Below are 19,351 nucleotides of genomic sequence, written 5' to 3' on the forward strand. Positions count from 1 at the left end.
ACTTCCTGTTAGCAATTCAATGCCTTGCTGTCATAGATACAATTTCTGTCATTAAAAAAGGTATACCAAGAAAGAAACTCAATTATTTTCTGTTTTTTTATAAATGCACACATGACATTGAAATAATCTGAACAGGTCATTGAGAAGAAATAGGCAGAGTTGTCAACTTTGAACAGCTTCCAGTAAGAATTAACCTCCAACTGACTCCAGAACCTAGTTAGATACTTCCCCATAGGGAACAGCTAAGCACTAAACTTAAAAGGGTAATCCAGCTCAGCAAATGAACATTACGAACCTGCTCCATAACTCAGACTGCCCATAAGCAGTGTACATCCATCACACTCCAGATATCACACTTTGTTACAGATGCAAAAAAATCTTTAAAACATTATTTACCTGGAATGTAAAATTTACGACTAATTAGTTCCGTCTGATTGCCCTTTGCATTTGCTAAACAGCTATAATTACCTGAAATTTCCTATTTAGAAGAGTGACCTAAAAGACACAGGCTAGGTTTGAAAAATATTACAACCATGCTTTAGACCTGAGAATATCTAAGAAATCCCACAACTGCTATGGGCAAAAACTAGAGCCTTCAATAAACATTGCTGTTGATTGGTCCATAGAAATCTGTTGATGAAAAATCTCATCTGACATTGGTCTCTGGCAATCGTCGGGCTGAAATTTACAATCGCGCTGCCAAAATCAGTGGCGGGCGAAAACAATGGTGGGCCTCATGTTGTGGAGCCAAGGTGGCGGTTCATTTAAATAGCCGGGGCAGGCCGTACCCCACCCCCACATCCTGCCCCCGATCAACTGGAGGAGGCAGGCTGTCCATCCCTGGCAATGGCATTAGCTGTCCATGCACAGGTGCTAATGTCATTTTTAAAGGGCTAAGAGCCCCACTGTTACATTTAAACATTTAAAGCTAAAGTGAATGACAAAAATTAAATACATTTATTTTGCCCCTCCCCCAACAACAATTAAATTAATTACCTGCACTGTCCCCTCCAAAACACTTACATCGTCCACCTAACCTTTCCCCCTCACCCCCCACAAAGTGCATAAACTTTAACCTAAAACCCTTCCCACCATCCTCTACACCAATGACGTTATTTTGACCGTTTCCCCCCCACCCCACCTCCACCACCCCCCCCCCCCTCCCCCGCACTGAGAAAATTACCTCCTCGCCCCGTCCCCACAAGTGTTCTGCCTCGTTTCTCCAGACGGGGATCTGAAGGCGCGGGACTGCCAGCCAGTAGCAGGAAGATCGCAGTGGGACAGAAGGCGGCCTAAGTGTGATAAATGCATTCATTTCTATTTATTTAAATATGTAAATGGGGTCCCATGGTCAAGCAGCAAGGGGGCCACCACAAAGCCTCGCCGCCAATATCAGGCCGGGCCCTCCCGGCATTGGGGTGTGTGGTGGCACTCTCTGACATTTTCTGACCCCCCACGAACCCTGACATCGGGGAATCTGAAAAATCCAGCCAGTTGACTATTTGACATTTTAACTGCCTCTACACTTAAGACTATTATTCCTGTATCTAAAGTGCTGTGATCAACCGTCCGGAACAGTGCAACAGAACAATCCCATCTGTCAATTTGTCTGATAGTATGCTCATTGGTCAGACTGGCCTTCTATACATTCCCTTCCTTTCCACACCCATGATTCATTATTGGAGGCAGAGCATTCAGTTACTTCAGCCTGACCTTCTGCAGGTCTCCAAGTCCTTCAGCATTACAAGCTCCCTCCTGATCTTTAAATGTCTTCTCAAAATGCTTTACCTCAACTAATCTTTTCATTCACAGCTCCTAACTCCTCATCAAAGGCTTGGCATCTGTCCCTCTTTTTCCTCTACAAAGTGCCAGGGTATCTTTTTCCAGTGAAGGCACCATACAAATGCAAGTTGTTGCTTCTGTTGGTGGTAATTATGATTGCTTTCACAATAACAATGGCTCATTAGTCACTGCTAACTAACTGACTTCCTACGGTAACTTCTTCCCATCGATCCTGATAATTGACATTTTAACTACTTTTTTTTTTACATTTAAGCAGACAAACAGAGTTACGATTCATGTAATTTGTTTTGCGTGTCAGCCTGGTTCAGTTGGCAGCGTGCTTACTTTTGGGAAAGAAGGTGGTAAGTTTAAACCCCATTACTTTATTGTAAGTGAATCACTGAATCAACACTTTATGAATGCAATGGTTTCTTTCTTTTGTACATTGCGAGTTGATAATGGGCCAAAGTTTCTCCAAACCAACATTTTCCCCACGAACAAAGCCACAGGAAACAAACAATTATATTTCATAATAATAAATAGTGCATTTCATAGTAACACTCCTGCTCTTATAAAATAGCATATCCTTGGCCTTCATAACAAGAGGATTCAAGTACAGAAGCAAGGATGTCTTGCTGCAATTATACAAGGCCTTGGTGAGACCACACCTTGAGTATTGTTTGCAGTTTTGGTCTCCTTATCTGAGGAAGGATGTTCTTGCTATGAAGGGAGTGCAGTGAAGGTTCACCAGACTGATTCCTGGGATGGCAGGACTGTCGTATGAAGCGATTGGGTCGATTAGGCTTGTATTCGCTCGAGTTTAGAAGAATGAGAGGGGATCTCATAGAAACCTACAAAGTTCTAACAGAACTGGACAGACTAGATGCAGGAAGGATGTTCCCGATGGTGGGGCAGTCCAGGACCAGGGGTCACAGTCTAAGGATGAGGGGTAAGCCATTTTGGACTGAGATGAGGAGGGATTTCTGCAACCACAGAGTGGTGAACCTGTGGAGTTCTCTATCACAGAAAGCAGCTGAGGCCAAGTCATTAAATATATTCAAGAAAGAGTTAGATATAGTTCTTAGGGCTAAAGGAATCAAGGGATACAAGGAGAAAGCGGGAACAGGGTACTGAGTTTGGACGATCAGCCATGATTGTATTGAACGGCGGTGCAGGCTCGAAGGGCCGAATGGCCTGCTCCTGCTCCTATTTTCTATGTTTCTATAATAAGCAACACCGCAAGATATCTGTTTAAAATCAATCTGATGTGGTGAAAATGAACAGAAAATTAACTGGCCATACTTGATTTATAAAGAGTAACCACAGTTTTAGTATTTTTCCAGAGGATTGCAATTTGAAATTATCCTGTAGCAGTTTTCATTTTAACTTCAATTACATCTGCACTTCCTTCCACGTGATGTATTTTATGAACGTATAAACCTACAGCCTTTCAACGCTGGGGAGGAGAAATGCTAACAAACTTGAATTTAGATGTTCTATTAAAAATGCAGTCATTTTATACTAGAATATTTATATATTTAACAGTGTGCCTTACAGTTCTGCATAAAATATAAAACATAAAAGGAAATGAAGTCTAGAGGGAATATTTTTGTTTAAAATACTCTCCCATTTTCTATTTAAGCAGACATACTTTTAAAACAGACATTGGAAGGAATATTTTGGACAAAACTTATTCCTCAGTTTTTTTTTTAGGCCTGTGACATCCAATTGAAAATACCACTAAAATATTACCATACCCCAGGTAGGCCAGCAAGAATAATATGTAAAAAAGCAAAATACCGTCAAAGGTGTAGTGCTGGCAATGTAAATCTGATGCAGTTACTTTTATATTGCCCCTGGATCTCGTCCTTTTGGAAAGCAGTAGTCGTAGATTGAACGAGACAAGTCATCACAATGAGATTGGAAACAAATCTGAAAATATACATCTTGGACTACCGCCCTGTATTAACTCATCAGCGTGTACCTTATGAATCTGTCACTAGTGGTTTTTCGTGTTCACAAACTGCACTGGTACAAAAATCCAAATCATACCTAACTGTCCTGCAGTGTGAAACTGTCATCATCACATTGCCGTTTGTGGGACCTTGCTGTGCACAAATTGGCTGTCAGATTTCCTACATGAAACACTGTAAAGCACTCTGGGACATCCTGAAGTCATGAAAGGCACTACATAGATACAGATGTAAGTCTTTCTTTTTGTTTTTATATTAGAATATGAAATTGAGAATGATTGGCTTTTACGGACAAATTAAGTTTAAGTTTTCGATCTAATTAGGGGATGATTGAAAAATAACATTGGAATTTTGGCCTATACATATGCAGATAGAAAGTATTTATAACTAAGGAAAAGAAAGAGACCAGAGGGAAAAAAAATTATGTAGAAGACTTGCAGGTGTTTTATTTGGTGGTATCCACTGATCCCTACTACAAAATGCATTGGTGAGGATTTATAAACTAGTGGAGAAGCCAGAAGTGGTAATGGAACTCCACATTCACAAAAATTAGGTGAGAAGGGATGGGAGGAAAAGTGACAAAAATATTAAACTAAAAAGAACAAATTGCTGCTGAACAGTGATATTACCAAAAATGGATTTGTGAAATGAAAAATAGTGGAGGGGGAAAGGGGCAGGGGAGGAGGTAGGGGAAGCTGAGGGGGGGGGGGTGGGGAGGGGAGGGGAAGTTGAGGGGGGGGGAAGGGAAAGCTAAGGAGGGGGGAGGGGAGGGGAAGCTGGGGGTGAGGGGAAGGGGGGGAGGGGAGGGGAAGCTGAGGGGGTGGGAAGGTAGGGGAAGCTGGGGGGGGGAGGGGAGGGGAAGCTGAGGGGGGAGAGAGGAGGGGAAGCTGAGGGGGGAGAGGGGAGGGGTGGGGAAGCTGAGGGGGGGAGGGGTGGGGAAGCTGAGGGGGGGAGGGGTGGGGAAGCTGAGGGGGGAGGGGAGAGGAAGCTGAGGGGGGGAGGGGAGAGGAAGCTGAGGGGGGGAGGGGAGAGGAAGCTGAGGGGGGGAGGGGAGAGGAAGCTGAGGGGGGGAGGGGAGAGGAAGCTGAGGGGGGGAGGGGAGAGGAAGCTGAGGGGGGGGAGGGGAGAGGAAGCTGAGGGGGGAGGAGAGAGGAAGCTGAGGGGGAGAGGGGAGAGGAAGCTGAGGGGGGGAGGGGAGAGGAAGCTGAGGGGGGGAGGGGAGAGGAAGCTGAGGGGGGGAGGGGAGAGGAAGCTGAGGGGGGGAGGGAGGGGAAGCTGAGGGGGGGGGAGGGAAGGGGAAGAGATGGGGAAGTGGAGGGGATGGGGAATGGAAAAAGAATGAGGAAGGGTAAGGGAGAAGGGGAAGGAGAGGGCAGGGGGAAGAACAAAGGATGTGAGGAGGAGTGAGAGGAGGGTTTTGGGAGGGGGGGAAGGTGAGAAAAGTGGGGAGGGAGAGGCAGTAATGAATGAGGGAGGAGAGACAGTGGGGAGAAAAAAAAAGGGGAAAACAATTTCCTTTTTCTGTAGAGCAAGTCATTCTATTCTATATATTCTTTTTAATGAACCTCAATCTTATTACCCTAAATAGGTTACCCTACATAGAAGTTGTTAAGACATTTCTCATTATGCAACAATGCACTAGCCCTGTTCCTATCCTTTATATAATCAGGAAATAAAATAGGACATGTACATAAATCCCATCAGTGGTTTTCCTAGGGGATTGTGTGCGGTCTAATTTTAGGTAGTTTTAGATTAGAAGTTGAGACTGTTGCTGTGGAACTTGCATTTCCATTGTTGCAGGTCTCCTGCAGGCATACAGCACAGGATGTTAATAAATGTGAGGCGGCAGGAGTTCAAAAAAAAAAGTTATTTCAATACCTGACCTGCGAACCCTGGTAACCAGAATGAGTTGTTCACAACTCCATTACATTTTCAAAACATACTTCAGGAATTTTCCTGATTTTCCGTTTTATTTTCTGTTGATTTATTTTGGTTGTGGGGGCAAGTGAAAGAGTAATATAAGAATTTTTGAAGATATAAATTTGTGAACTATAAATATATATAACAAAATTGTATGTACACAACAATTGTTAGAACTATTAATTATTAGTTTTCAAGATTTGTACTCCAATCCCTCAAGTCATCCACAATGCATGCCTTTCAAACAGATCAAAAATATTTTGGGGCTAAAGTTATTTTTGAACTTTGCAGTAATTCTGGGATAAACAATAAATTGCATTTATTCAGGCATTAGCAATAATGGTTTTTATAAGATGTGAAAGAGATCTATATCAAGCACCTAGAAATAGACCATTAGATACAGGGCACACCAGAACAAAAACCAGAAGGCATATTTCCAAAGCTCTGTTTGTAGAATTTTCCTGAGATCAATGGGCCATTCGGCCAACAAATCTGTAGCAGTGCAAAAGCAAAATACTGCAGATGCTGAAAATCTGAAATAAAAACAGAAAATATTGGAAATACTCAGCAGGTCAGGCAGCATCTGTGGAGAGAGAAACAGAGATAACACTTCAGGTCAATGACCTTTCATAATAGGTTACATGTCTAAGTTTTCCTAGTTCTAATGAAAGGTCACAGACCTGAAACATTAACTCTAGCTGGATTTTATTCCAGCGATGGGGAAACTGGTGGCAGGCAAGTAAACAGGGGGAGAATCCGCTAATCAACTGCCCGCCGTTGAGGACACTGTCCTTTTGCTGGACGAGCTTTCACCTCCAGAGCTGCCAACCAATTGGAGCAGTGGCACTGCCAGTATTGCAGGAGGCCCTGCGCGATCCCGCTCGGAGGCCACCAGGTTTTACCTGTTGGCGTCAGGCCCCTCCGCTTTCTACAAAGTTGAGATGAAAGAGGAAAAAGGCACTTAAGGGCCTCAATTAGCCTAGGGTGCGAAGGCCGTTCTTGGCCTTCCCCATCCCGGACAGGGATGGCGTTCCCTGCCATTTTGTTTGCCCACCACCCCCCCCAGTCTCCGTGCCGACCTCCAAAGGCTGCAAAAAATTCTGCCCTCCATTTCTCTCCTCCACAGATGCTGTCAGATCAACTGACTATATTAAGCTTCTGCTTTTAATGCTACCTTTAATGATTAATGTATCTGCATCCCAGATCCCTTTGCACCTCTACCCCATTTAGATTCTTATTTTCGAAGGAGTCTATCTTCCTCCTACCAAAATGTACCACTTCACACTTCTCTATATTGAAATTAATTTACACACCCATTCTGCAAGCTTGCTAATCTCAGAATTAACTATTGTTATGGAAGTGCATCTATTTTTTGTAAATCTTTTTGAGGACTTGTGTTTTAAAACTGAAAAGATTCCACGGATGTGTTTTTTTTTACAAAGTTCACTGAAAGGACACTGGAGATGTTGTTTGAAAACAACCTTTCCTGGAAATCATGCGCTTTAAACTCAATAAACAACAGAAACCTTGGTGACCTGGGGAAGATGTTTACAGAGAAGTGACATGTCAAGATTTATGAGTGGTCAGGAGGTTCTGACCTGCTGTTTGGGGTTTCGCTTCTGAGATACTGTTTTAGTTCAGCTGGGGTGTGGACTGTGTTTGAAAAGCAGTTGAAGATCAACCTGCCAAGAAAGAAACCCCAGCTCATCTTTTCTGCACCTCTCTGAAACCTTAAGAAGTCCAGTGTGTCAGCTCCTCTTTCCTCCTGCCCTGAGAAAAATGCTGCAATTCAAGTGTGTGTTGCCTGAAACCCCTGATGCCACATTTCTCCCGGAAAGTCTACCAGATGATACTGACACTTCCAGAACAAACTGCTTCTGAAAAGACCCCAGTGACCCGTCACTGTATACCTGGATACCAGACCAAAAAGGAACTGACATCTTTCCATAACTTTTTTTTTCTTCAAGAATTAACAAGTATTTGGCCAAAGTATTTTTTTTTTTGTCTTTTTCTTGCAACAGACCTCTGCAGGGAGAATTTCTGTACTTTTTTTCAGTGTGTGAGAGTTTATATGTGGGAGATTTAAAAAGGGAACTTTCATATTTCAATCTGTGTGTTAATACTTTGCTACTGCATAAAGTTTGTTCTATGATAAACTGATAATTTTGTTGTTTATTAAAGAAACCTGGTTGGTGGATTTTATATTGAGATAAAGAGTAGAGCATATGATTGACCGCATCGGTAACTGGGTAAACATTTAAATATATGTTGTGACCCGTGGAGAAGTGGAACTAGAAAAGACAGTGCACTCCTCCCACCTCGGTCATAACATTCTATACCCCTCATTTCGGTGTCATCCCCAAATTTTGATGCAGCACTTCTGATTCTGGCTCCCTTAATTCACTGCCCTTTGCCCTGTGCCCTATTCCAATAAATGCTGGTTGCCTACCTGGTCCCGTGCGGTTCTGTCGAGAGTCTATGTTTGTCTGTCTCCGTTCTGGTTGTTCCTCGTTCCCACCATCTACAAAACACAAATATCAAGCTGTCAGTACACAAAAAACATTTGTCTTATGTATTATAGTGGATGAGGAATCAACAGATAAAATCTCCTGTCAACAAGGGTTGAGAGACTTGTGCTGTCCTAAATACCTGATGCAAAATACTAATTAAATTACATACAATTTGTTGAATGGTTCTCAGAATTAGCGTTGGGAGTTATGGAAATCAAAAAGCATTATTAACATCAAATACGCTTGCACTGAAAAGAGTTACCAGCATTCAACAAGATTTTGTTGGGAAAATAAATTTAACAGCTTTAAGAATGATGCAGGATTAGTTTTAATAATATTGCTTTTTAGCTCCCACACAAAATGAAACTCCTTACAGTGCAGACACATGAACTTTTACTTGAACACCGAATAGGAAATGAGAATTTTATTTTTCCACATTTTGCATCAAAGAACAGGCCATTCGGCCCTCCAAGCCAGCGCCGATCTTGATGCCTGCCTAAACTAAAACCTTCTGCACTTCTGGGGACCGTATCCCTCTATTCCCATCCTATTCATGTATTCGTCAAGATACCTCTTAAATGTCGCTATCGTACCTGCTTCCACCACCTCCCCCGGCAGCAAGTTCCAGGCACTCATCACCCTCTGTGTAAAGAACTTGCCTCGCACATCCCTTCTAAACTTTGCCTCTCTCACCTTAAACCTATGTCCCCTAGTAACTGACTCTTCCACCCTGGGAAAAAGCTTCTGACTATCCACTCTGTCCATGCCGCTCATAACTTTGTAAACCTTCTTCTGAAAGCACGGTTCTATGCTGCGGTATGATTAACCAGATGGTACCTTGCCCAACTCTTCATGTTGGCAGGTCATTCAATTACAGGCAGCCTCACAGCAAAGCTCAATTCTGTCCTCAGCAGATATCCAACCATAGATCACTGGATAGCAGATCAGGAATGGAAACCCTGGGCTGGATTTTGTACTGGAGACGGGGCTCCCGAACCCAGGTCGAAAGGCAGGGGAAACCGCCTCTCAGCCTTTTCGCGGCCCGCCACCTGCCTGCAACAATCCTCTAGCCTTTTTAACTCTACGTTTCAGGAGGGAGGATCCCTGTCCCTTTAAAGACGGGGATCCCGCCTCCTACACTTGCCAGTCAATCAGAGGGCCCGCAGCTCAGCAGTGCCATCGGAAGCGGTGGCCACTGTCGGCAATGCAGAGCCCTTGGACCCTGGGCCAACACTGGAACCCTGGACCTCAGGTGAGCGTGTGGGATTGCCAATGTCAGTCCAGAAGGCCCGGGGGGGGGGTGGTCATGCAGTCCGGGGGATGGGGTCCTGGGGGGTAAACTGGTCCCCGCGGGAGGCCACTGTGGGCCACAGATTGACCATGGAGGAGGGACCCCACCCCAAATCCACAGGGTGGGCGCATTATGTTACAAGGTGCCCTCTCCACATGGTGAAAGCACACCCCGCCGCTGGTAAGATCCCAGCATCAGCGGTAAGAGGCCCTTAATTGGCCACTATTAATCGACTTAAGGGCCTCATTTGGCCTCTAGGTGGGAAGGCTGTTATCAGTCTATCTTGCCCCCATGAAGATCGCTTGGCAACGGGCCCTCTGTTCTCCCCCGGCCACCCATCGCAATACTCCGTGCCCCCTTGCCTCAGACCCCGCCTTAGGGGGCCACATAAAATCCCGGCCCTTGTCTGATTTTTTACTGTTCCAGTTCTGGACACGGATACCAATTTTATCATCCGTACACCAATCCATCTGGGATTTACTAACTCAACAAAGAGTGGGTATTGAACCGGGCTCTCCTTCTACATCTGTATGGTTCAGTAAGACAACACTAGGCCATACATATGCACATTAAGCAACCAGGAAAGCAACTGCAGCAGTTCTTTGATGGTGAGTATATCCCCACACCCCTCTTCAAATACTCTTCTACAGTATCTCAGAACTTATATAAAATATTATTTTTGAAGTTAATTTCCAAAGCAAGCTATCTGATAACTTATGGTTTAATTGTGAATAGTATTTTCTTTACTTCTTGCTGTAACTGAGTATAAACTGGTCTGGTAATTTTCAAGTGTTCCTGACATAATAAACTAAACATAAAAGTTCACCTGCTACCATGAAATGGTGTTTTACAATAAATATGATTCAAGGCAATGATGATTTGCTGATGGTACAGAAGGATTAGACAAGTATTGTGCCATGGATACAGTAAGGAAGATTACAACATATGAAAATGAGAACAGGCAGAATTACAGGTTTGCTCTACTTTGGGACCCACTTTTTTTCTAGGATTTGCGGTATTCACGCATGGTGCAAGACAATCAAAAATTGTAGTGCTCTGTACACTCAACACGTCTGGTAATTCAAAGCAGGAAACATATGGTACGGCAATAAGCTTTCACAGAACATAGCCTTGTACCCAGATCGACTTGGTGGTGGTCATGTGTGTTTTTAGATGATTTAAATATTGCACAGATTTGTGTGGAGCTCCGACACAATTTAGTACAGCTATGGAAACAAGATAATTTTTTTGCTCGATTACGAAAACCATTATATGTGTATAGATAAGCTAAGCAATCAGAGAGAGTAATTAATGCTTTGCACAGCAACATAGTGAGATCACCCTCAGTGAGGCCCACCCTGTCTCAATTACATTCTCAAGCTACATACAACCACACATTTTACCAAATATGATGGGGAAAAAAAATCATGTTTACATACAATATAGTTTGAGGGAAAATGGCTACTTGAACGGTTCCCGACTGCTGTTCTGTATTGGGGTTATCAACTCACACGCCCAACCAGATGCTGCTACATTGACTGCCTCAATTACATTTTCATTTATCTCTCAGTTTCCATGACCCCAAGTTATTTTATTTCTTTCAAGAGTAATAATAAAGCTAAATTCCAAGTTGAACTATTGGTTGTATTTCATAACACACAAATGGCAGGCAGGAAGTTTCCTGTTCCAAATGCAGCAACAAGTGGATTTAAGTAATTCAATAAACCTATAAGTTTTAATTGTTCTTACAGTGTGTGAATAAAACAACTTATTCTCCTTATATTATTTCAAGAAGAATTTTGAATGCAGAAATAAAAACTGGAATCGTCCAGTTTTAATTGCCTAGATAAAATTATAAATGCATTTCTTGTCTTTGCTCCACAAAGTTCATAATGTTGAGGGATTTAAGTGACCAGGATGATTGTGAACTTCATTCTTGGTCTGTACTGTGACAGCTGATCTCAGTTGGGTAGTGTTAATAGCTGGACTCAGCACCCTTGGGCTCTGAGAGAGAGTGAGTGTGGTAAGCAAGAGACAGGACCCTCCTTCCATCCAAGTAGCATTATTGGAAAGCACGAGTGTCCGGTCAGTACAGGATCACTTTCACTTGTTCTGCCCCTATATGTCAAATAACTAGTCAACATTTCATATCCATACGTGCACAAAGAATAATCCCTTAGATAAGAGGACTCATGGAGTGGTACCCCAGCATAACATTCTAACTTCCTCTCAGTGTTGCATATAATTTCCTTTCATACTTTGTTCATAACATCTCTATTCCTGTAAAACAGTCCCACAAACAGCAATGAAATAAATGACAAACAAGATCATCCTCCTTAGGATAAAAACAAAATACTGCAGATGCTGGAAATCTGAAATAAAAGCAAAAAAATGCTGGAAATACTCAGCAGGTCTGGCAGCATCTGTGGAGAGAGAAGCAGAGTTAACATTTCAGGCCAGTGACCTTTCATCAGAACTGGCAAAGGTTAGAAATGTAATATGTTTTAAGCAAATAAAGCAGGGGTGGAGCAAAAGATAACACAAGGGAAGGTGTTGATAGGACAGAGGGGGTCACAGAGGACAACTGACCAGAAGGTCATGGAGCAAAGACAAAGGGTGTGTTAATGGTGTGGTGAAAGAAAAAGTGTTAGCGCAGAGAGGGTGTTAAATGATGGAATAATGAACAGCCCTGGCCAAAAGCACAAAGATGAAAAAAAAACAGTGGGCAGGCACATGGTTAAAAAAAATGAATGAAGAAACAAACCAAAATAAAATAAAAAATAAAAATAAAAAAAGGGGGCCAGACATGCTCTGAAATTACTGAACTCAATGTTCAGTCCGGTAGGCTGTAGCGTGCCCAATCGGTAAATGAGATGACGTTCCTTGAGCTTACGTGGATGTTCACTGGAACACTGCAGCAAACCGAGGACAGAGATGTGGGCAGGAGAGCACGGGGGAAGTGTTGAAATGGCAAGCAAGCGAAAGCTCGGGGTCACGTTTTCGAACTGAGCGAAGGTATTCCGCAAAGTGGTCACCCAATCCCCGTTTGATCTCCCCAATATAGAAGAGACCGCATTGTGAGCAGCGAATACAGTATACTAAATTGAAAGTAGTACAAGTAAATCGCTGTTTCACCTGAAAGGAGTGTTTGGGGTCTGGGATAGTGAGGAGAGAGGAGGTAAAGGGGTAGGTAGTACATCCCCAACGATTGCATGGGAAGGTACCATGGGAAGAGGACAAGGTGTCGGGGATAGTGGAGAGAGAGGTCAGTGCGTAAATGTGGCGGTGCCTGGCACCGAGTGTGGATCTCAGGATGCGGCAAGAACAGCAGTCCGAGGAACGTTGTAATTCTCGGAGATACCTGGGTGCATTCAAAACATGAAGGACGAAACTTCAGTTGAAATCCATGTGGAATATGTCGGAGCCAGAGACAGTCACTGAGGAAGGAGATGTGGCTGTGAAAACAAGTTTTAGTAGACACTTTATCAAATACCAGGAGGGAAACAGAAAGCAATGAAGGTGAACAAGGTAGAAGAGGCAAGTGAAAATCGCGGAGAGAAGAGCAGAGATTCTTCAGGAGCCACCCCTGCTCTCATGCCCACATCTCTGTCCTGGGCTTGCTGCAGTGTTCCAGTGAATCAATGCAAGTTCGAGGAACAGCATCTCATTTACCAATTAGGCACGCTACAACCTACCGGACTGAACATTAAGTTCAATAATTTCAGAGCATGACTGGCCCCCAACTTTTTAATTTTTTTTTGTTTTATCATTCACTTTTTTTTAAACCATGTGCCTGTCCACTGTTTTTTTTCATGTTTGTGCTTTTGGCCAGGGCTGTTCATTATTCCATCATTTAACACTCTCTCTGCACTAACGCTTTGTCTTTCACCACACCATTAACACACCCTTTGCCTTTGCTCCATGACCTTCTGGTCAGTTATTCTCTGTGGCCCCTCTGTCCTATCAACACCTCTTTTATTCTCTATTGCCCGACCCCCCCCCCTTTATTTGCTTAAAAACTGTTACATTTCTAACCTTTGCCAGTTCTGATGAAAGGTCACTGACCCGAAACATTAACTCTGCTTCTCTCTACAGATGCTGCCAGGCCTGCTGAGTATTTCCAGCACTTTTTGTTTTTATTTCATCCTCCTTAGGTGTTGATTGAGGAATAAATGTTGGCCAGTAAATCAGGATAACTCTCCTGTTCTTCTTTGAACAGTTTGCCACGCTCACAAGAAGCACAGTGATGATAACTCAGAACCAAACTGAAGCGTTATAAAAATGGGAACAAATTTTTTAAGACTGATATGTGCTGTCAACAAAATGGAGGACAAGACACAGGACCCTCGGCATCTCTTGCATCAAAATCCACAACCGTGTCCATTAAGACTAAAAAGCAATTAAACACCATTTGCATGGAAATGTGACAGATAGTCACACCGTGGATGTGAGCTATACTCAAAAACAATACTACAAGACCTTTCTCAGACTTCTTGTCTCTGAATAACCTCCATTACAATAGAGTGTGAACCAACCTCATCTCCTCAGAAGTGGGTCATTAAGGCTTATATACCTCAGCTAGGACTGAAACCTGAATCACGTGGGCAAAATCAACCCTTTAATATTCACCTTAAAAGGTAATTGTTTTAAGGAACAAAGGGGGTTGTTTTCAGGACAGGACCAGAGACAACATCAGTGTCGTCTGTCCTCAGCCACAATGCGCACCAAAAAGCCATTTTCAATTCCAGCAAGGCTGAGGAAGAGAAATCCGTTTCAGCCAACCTAGTTGAACATTGCTGACACAAGCTGGAAGCTAGCTACAGCAGATACAAGAACATGCCTTTATAAAAATGACTCTTCAACCAGTGAGAATTGCCCGAAAGCATCAGCACCATCTTCACCCCAAAGTGAACCACCAGGAGACAGCAACAATCCAACGACTACCAGTCAACCAGCAAACAGGTCTGCAAGTTTAAAATTCACTTTTCGAGGGGATCCCACAGGTTATTCGTGAAACAAGAGACTTTTACAACTTGAACTCTGACCACCTCTTATCCTGTACTTTTCTATCTATCTTCTCGTGAGTGCGTGTGAAAGTGAATGCGTGCGTGAGTGGTATTGCGAACATTTTCAGGGAATGAGTATTGCTTAATAAATATTTCATCTATTGTTCTAAACCTACAAGAAAATCTGTACTGTCTGTTTAAATTGCAAATAAAACACAAGGGGTTAAAACACTAGTAACAAAACACTTGCTGTGGTCAGTTGGGAGGTGAACAGTGGAAACCAAGCACACCATCACCCACTTGGCCATAAGTTTTTTTATTTGTTTCATGGAATGTAGGCATCGCTGGCAATGTTACGCATCGCCAATTGCCCTGGAGATGGTAGTGGTGAGCTGCCTTCTTGAACTGCTAAAGTGCAGGTCCACCCACAGTGCTCTTTGGGAGTTCCAGGATTTTGATCCAGCGACAGTGAAGGAACAGTGATATATTTCCAAGTCAGGATAGTGTGTCATTTGGAGGGGAACTGTGTCGGTGGTGTTCCCATGTGTATGCTGCCCTTGTCTTCCAGGTCGAAGTCGTCGCGGGTTTGGAAGGTGCTGTCAAAGGAGGTATGTTAAGTTGCAGCAGTGCATCTTGTATATGGTACACAGTGCTATCACTTTTCTTCGGTGGTGGAGGGAGTGAATGTGAATAATATGTAATAGTGTAAGAGCGCCATGGGACCTTTAACATCTACTTGAGGAGGGCAGATGGAGCCTCAATTTAATGCCTCATTCGGAAGACGGCACCTCCTACAATACAGCACTCACTCAGTACTGCACTAAAGCATCAGCCTGGATTATGTAAATGGTTTATTAGGTCTCTGGAATGGGGTTTGAACCCACGACCATCTGACTCAGGGGTGAGCTTTCTATCACTGGGCTGAAAATTATAGCCCCATCAAATGTGGGGTGTCGTGGCAGTGGGTCGGAAAATGCCTCCAGCAGATGGATGCCAGGAAAACTCGGCCTGATATTGCCGGCACCAGTGAGGCTTCATGGCGGGCCCCCGCCACTCGGCGATAGGAGCCAAATTTATATATTGAAATGTATTTAAATAAATTAATTAATTACCCGCTCCCGCCATCTGTTCTGGAGTGATATTGCTGCAGGCGGCCGGCACATCCGCCTCTTCGGAACCCTGTCCGGGGATCCAAGGCGGGACTCTGTTGAGGAGGGGCAAGCAGATAAGTGTTTCAGTGCTGGGGGGAGTGGGTCAAACTCATCTCATTGGTGCAGGGGATAGTGGGAAGGGGTAAAGTTCACAATTTATGAACTGTGTATGGGGGGGTCGTAGGTCAGGTGCACAAGTATTTTGGGGAGAGGGAGAGGGCAAGCAATGAATCATACGGTTATTCGGGGGGTGGGAGAGGGACTAAAAACACCTATTTAATTTTTTTGAATCAATTTTAAGTCACTATCTCTTTAAGTAGTCAAATTAAATGGAAGTGCTCAAAGCCCTTTAAAAATGGTGTTGGCGGCTGATGCCATGCCAGGGACGGACAGCCCGCCCCCTCCATGAGATCGAGATGGGCAGTCCGCCCTAGCCATTTAAATGAGCCACCGTGCTGAATAGCATGGTGGCTCCGCAAAGTGCAGTCCGCATGAGCGGACCGCCATTGTTTACGTTTGCCGCCGATTTCAGCTGCAGACCTGCAAAATGCAGCCCACTGAGTCACCTCTGACACCTTTTAGTGCCTATTGTGCTTGTCTGTCCATGCTAATCATGCTGACCCCAAAAACACTGGACTCTAACACCAGCATCATGCCCTGAAGAAATGCTGCCCCAAGATGTATAAATATAGTACACAAAAAGCATTGAACAGTTTTTCTGTTTCTACATTGGTTCAAAAAAATAAAATCGGTTGCATTTGAAAATGTATTAATGAATACAAATCTAACCAGCTTACTGGCAGATTGTTATGTGATGCAAGTGACACTGGAGGATGTGACGATCCTAATTTGTTAATTTTAGTTCATTTTTACAGGCCATTTTAGCCCTTGTGTGCATTTATCAGTGATACAGAGTTTCATGGGAACATTTAGAAGACAATTTAAGATGCTGTTTTTGGTGATTTCAGTCAAAGAGGCCAGTCAAATTTTTCTTTGAAAAGAAACTTAAAGTGCTCTCAAGAATCGAAGGAACATCTGCAATCTATCAATATTGACCTCATTCACGATATGGTATTCTTTAGAACTGCACTTATCTTCCTGCATACATCCAATTGACAGATTATAAATCAGGCATCATTTAGACTGGCAGCACATTTTCAACCTAGAATAGTGCCTGGAATGAAGATCCCCTTGGAATGCAGTCTGTTACCTAGGCAACACCATTCCCTTTGCAACCCATTCAGAATGTGAGACATATTTTCTGGTTTTATTTTTAGATTTCATGTGTTTTCATTCTGCCATTAGGTATTTTAAAACAAAATGAAAATGATTTATACAAATACTATTTCAGAATTCCATGGCTCCATTTTGATAATTGTTCTCTCAACTTGCTCTTGTATGATCAAAGAATATAATATTTTGAAGATTATAGTCTCAAAATGGAGTTAAATTCATCCAGGTGCCATTGTAACATTTTAGCATGGTTAGTAACACCCCCAAATTTCAGCTTCCTTCCCTCCCCCACCTGATTAACTTTCAAATTGTGACAGCTTATTCAAGAAAGGTCAATATGAGTCAATACCTACTACGGGCAAACCACTGTTCTCGGTTAGATGATGTCTCTTACTTTTCCCCCCACTCTTCCAACTCCTTGTCCTTCTTGTCCTGCCTGCAGCCTTTGGCACAGTTGATCAGACGATCCTCCCCCAACATCTCTCCACCATCACCCAGCTGGGTGGGGCTGCACTTGCCTGGTTCCATTCTTATCTATCTAATCATAGCCAGAGGATTTCCTGCAATGCTTCTCTTGCCTCTTCCGCACTATCACTTCTGGTATCCCCCAAGAATCTACCCTTGGTCCCCGACTATTTCTTATCTACATGCTGCCCCTCGGCGACATCATCCGAAAATACAGCTTCAGTTTTTACACGTACGCTGATAACAGGCAGCTCTACCTCACCACCTCTCTCAACCCCTCCACTAATTCTAAATTATCAGTTTGCTTATCCAACATCCAGTCCTAGATGAGCAGAAATTTCCTCCAACTTAATATTTGGAAGACTTAAGCCATCGTCTTCGGTCCCTGTCACAAATTCTATTCCCTGAACACTGATTCCACCCCTCTCAGTGGCAACACTCTGAGGCTACACCAGATTGTTTCCAACCTTAATGTTATATTTGACCCCGAGATGAACTTCCAACATAGCGCGCCATTACGAAGACTGCCTAGATTCTGGAATGCCCTCCTTAAACCTCTCTTTCCTCCTTTAAGACACACCCTAAAACCTACCTCTTTGAGCAAGCTTTTGGCCACCTGCCCTAATATTTCCTCATGTGATTCAGTGGCAAAAGTTTTGTTTGATAATGCTTCGCTGAAGCACCTTGGGATGTTGCATCAATACAACTTGTTGGTGTTGCTTCCAAAGCTCCAATTTCGCTCCCTCAGGTAAATCTACAGAAAGGACCATCAAGTCCATTACTAACCATCTTAAATGGGACAACCTCATTTAGTACTCTTCTCAATAAGGAAGACCCTTCAACTCTTGTGTCAGCCTCATCTGGATATTGAACGATCTCATCCCCTTTATTACCACCCATTTGATAATTAGTCACTATTGGCAAATGTAGTAAAATTAGAGAAACAGCTGTTCTGTTGCCAAGACCGCTTATTTACTATTAGCATTTAAATTGTGTTTGTTATAAATTTACATGCAAGATATTTGTAGACAGAAAAATACAATTTCTTCATTAGATTTCTTCCCTTGAAGGCACACCCATAAATTATGTAACATTTAACAATCATTAAAAAAAATGGCAAATTACACTTCAGTTTCCCTAAAGGCAACAATGCTTGTGAAACTCCCTTCTTCAGATTCCTTCAAGGCTCAGTGAGTAAATGTATTGTGTACTTTGGAAAAAAACATGAGGACTTCCATTATACAATGCTGTAGTCTCATATCCTCCAGCAGTCGTTCACAGAAACAGTTTACGCCAGCATCTTTCACCAGATCCTCATACACTGTCCTCCCTCCTACAGTTCACTCTTCCTTCCTTACTTCTCCCCCTCCATCTATTCAGTTCATTCTCGCACTTTTAATCCCTCCCTCAATGCTGCCACCTTTCACCCCCTCCCAACCCTTCAGTTCATACTTACACTTTTCACCTCTTCCTCACTAAGTTCATGTGATCTCACAAAAGTAGGAGAAATTACAACCAACTTATTCTTGGTGCAACAGGGGGTTGGACTGGAGTAGATTTTCTGTGCCTTTAGTTTAAAAGTGTACGCAGGTCTGTTCACTGCATATGCTTGACTAAAACCATGGACTCAGACTCAGCTTAACACTGCAACTGGGCACTTCTGGCAATCATTAGTCTGGATTATGTATTTTAAGTATTGATGTTTACATAACTCTACAACCATCTGATTCAGAAGCAAAAGTACTACCACCTAAACCAAAGTGAAACATGTAAACAAATCCACACAGATTAGGAGGGTCTCAGATTTAGTTCCCCAGTCTGTCTAAACACTGCAGGTTTGAACCGCTGTTGCCATTTTTTAAATGATTATTTGTTCCAACAAGTGTCTTTGTGCTAAGTTAAATTACAATTACAATTTACACAAACACAACTGGCCACAATTGGTGAATATTAAAAACAGAGGTAATGAGGCTGTCAGACAAAAAAATTATGCAACTTGGAACTGTTAATATTTTTAAAC

General features: G+C 43.0%; 1 protein-coding gene across 13 annotated transcripts in view; it reads right to left on the minus strand.

Moving 5' to 3' along the window:
- The window catches only part of tanc2a (tetratricopeptide repeat, ankyrin repeat and coiled-coil containing 2a), a 1,142,739-nt gene that overhangs the window by 611,390 nt on the left and 511,998 nt on the right, over positions 1-19,351 (minus strand). For all 13 annotated transcript variants that reach the window (XR_010969054.1, XM_068013145.1, XM_068013151.1 and 10 more), the window contains one exon: positions 8,125-8,196. Coding sequence is in view for 10 of the 13 variants with exons in the window: in XM_068013145.1 (XP_067869246.1) it covers positions 8,125-8,196 (72 nt within the window). In the remaining 3 variants the exon portion in view is untranslated. The remainder of the gene's footprint in view (positions 1-8,124; positions 8,197-19,351) is intronic.

Source organism: Heterodontus francisci, chromosome 33, assembly GCF_036365525.1.
Source record: "Heterodontus francisci isolate sHetFra1 chromosome 33, sHetFra1.hap1, whole genome shotgun sequence".
NCBI lineage: Eukaryota > Metazoa > Chordata > Chondrichthyes > Heterodontiformes > Heterodontidae > Heterodontus > Heterodontus francisci.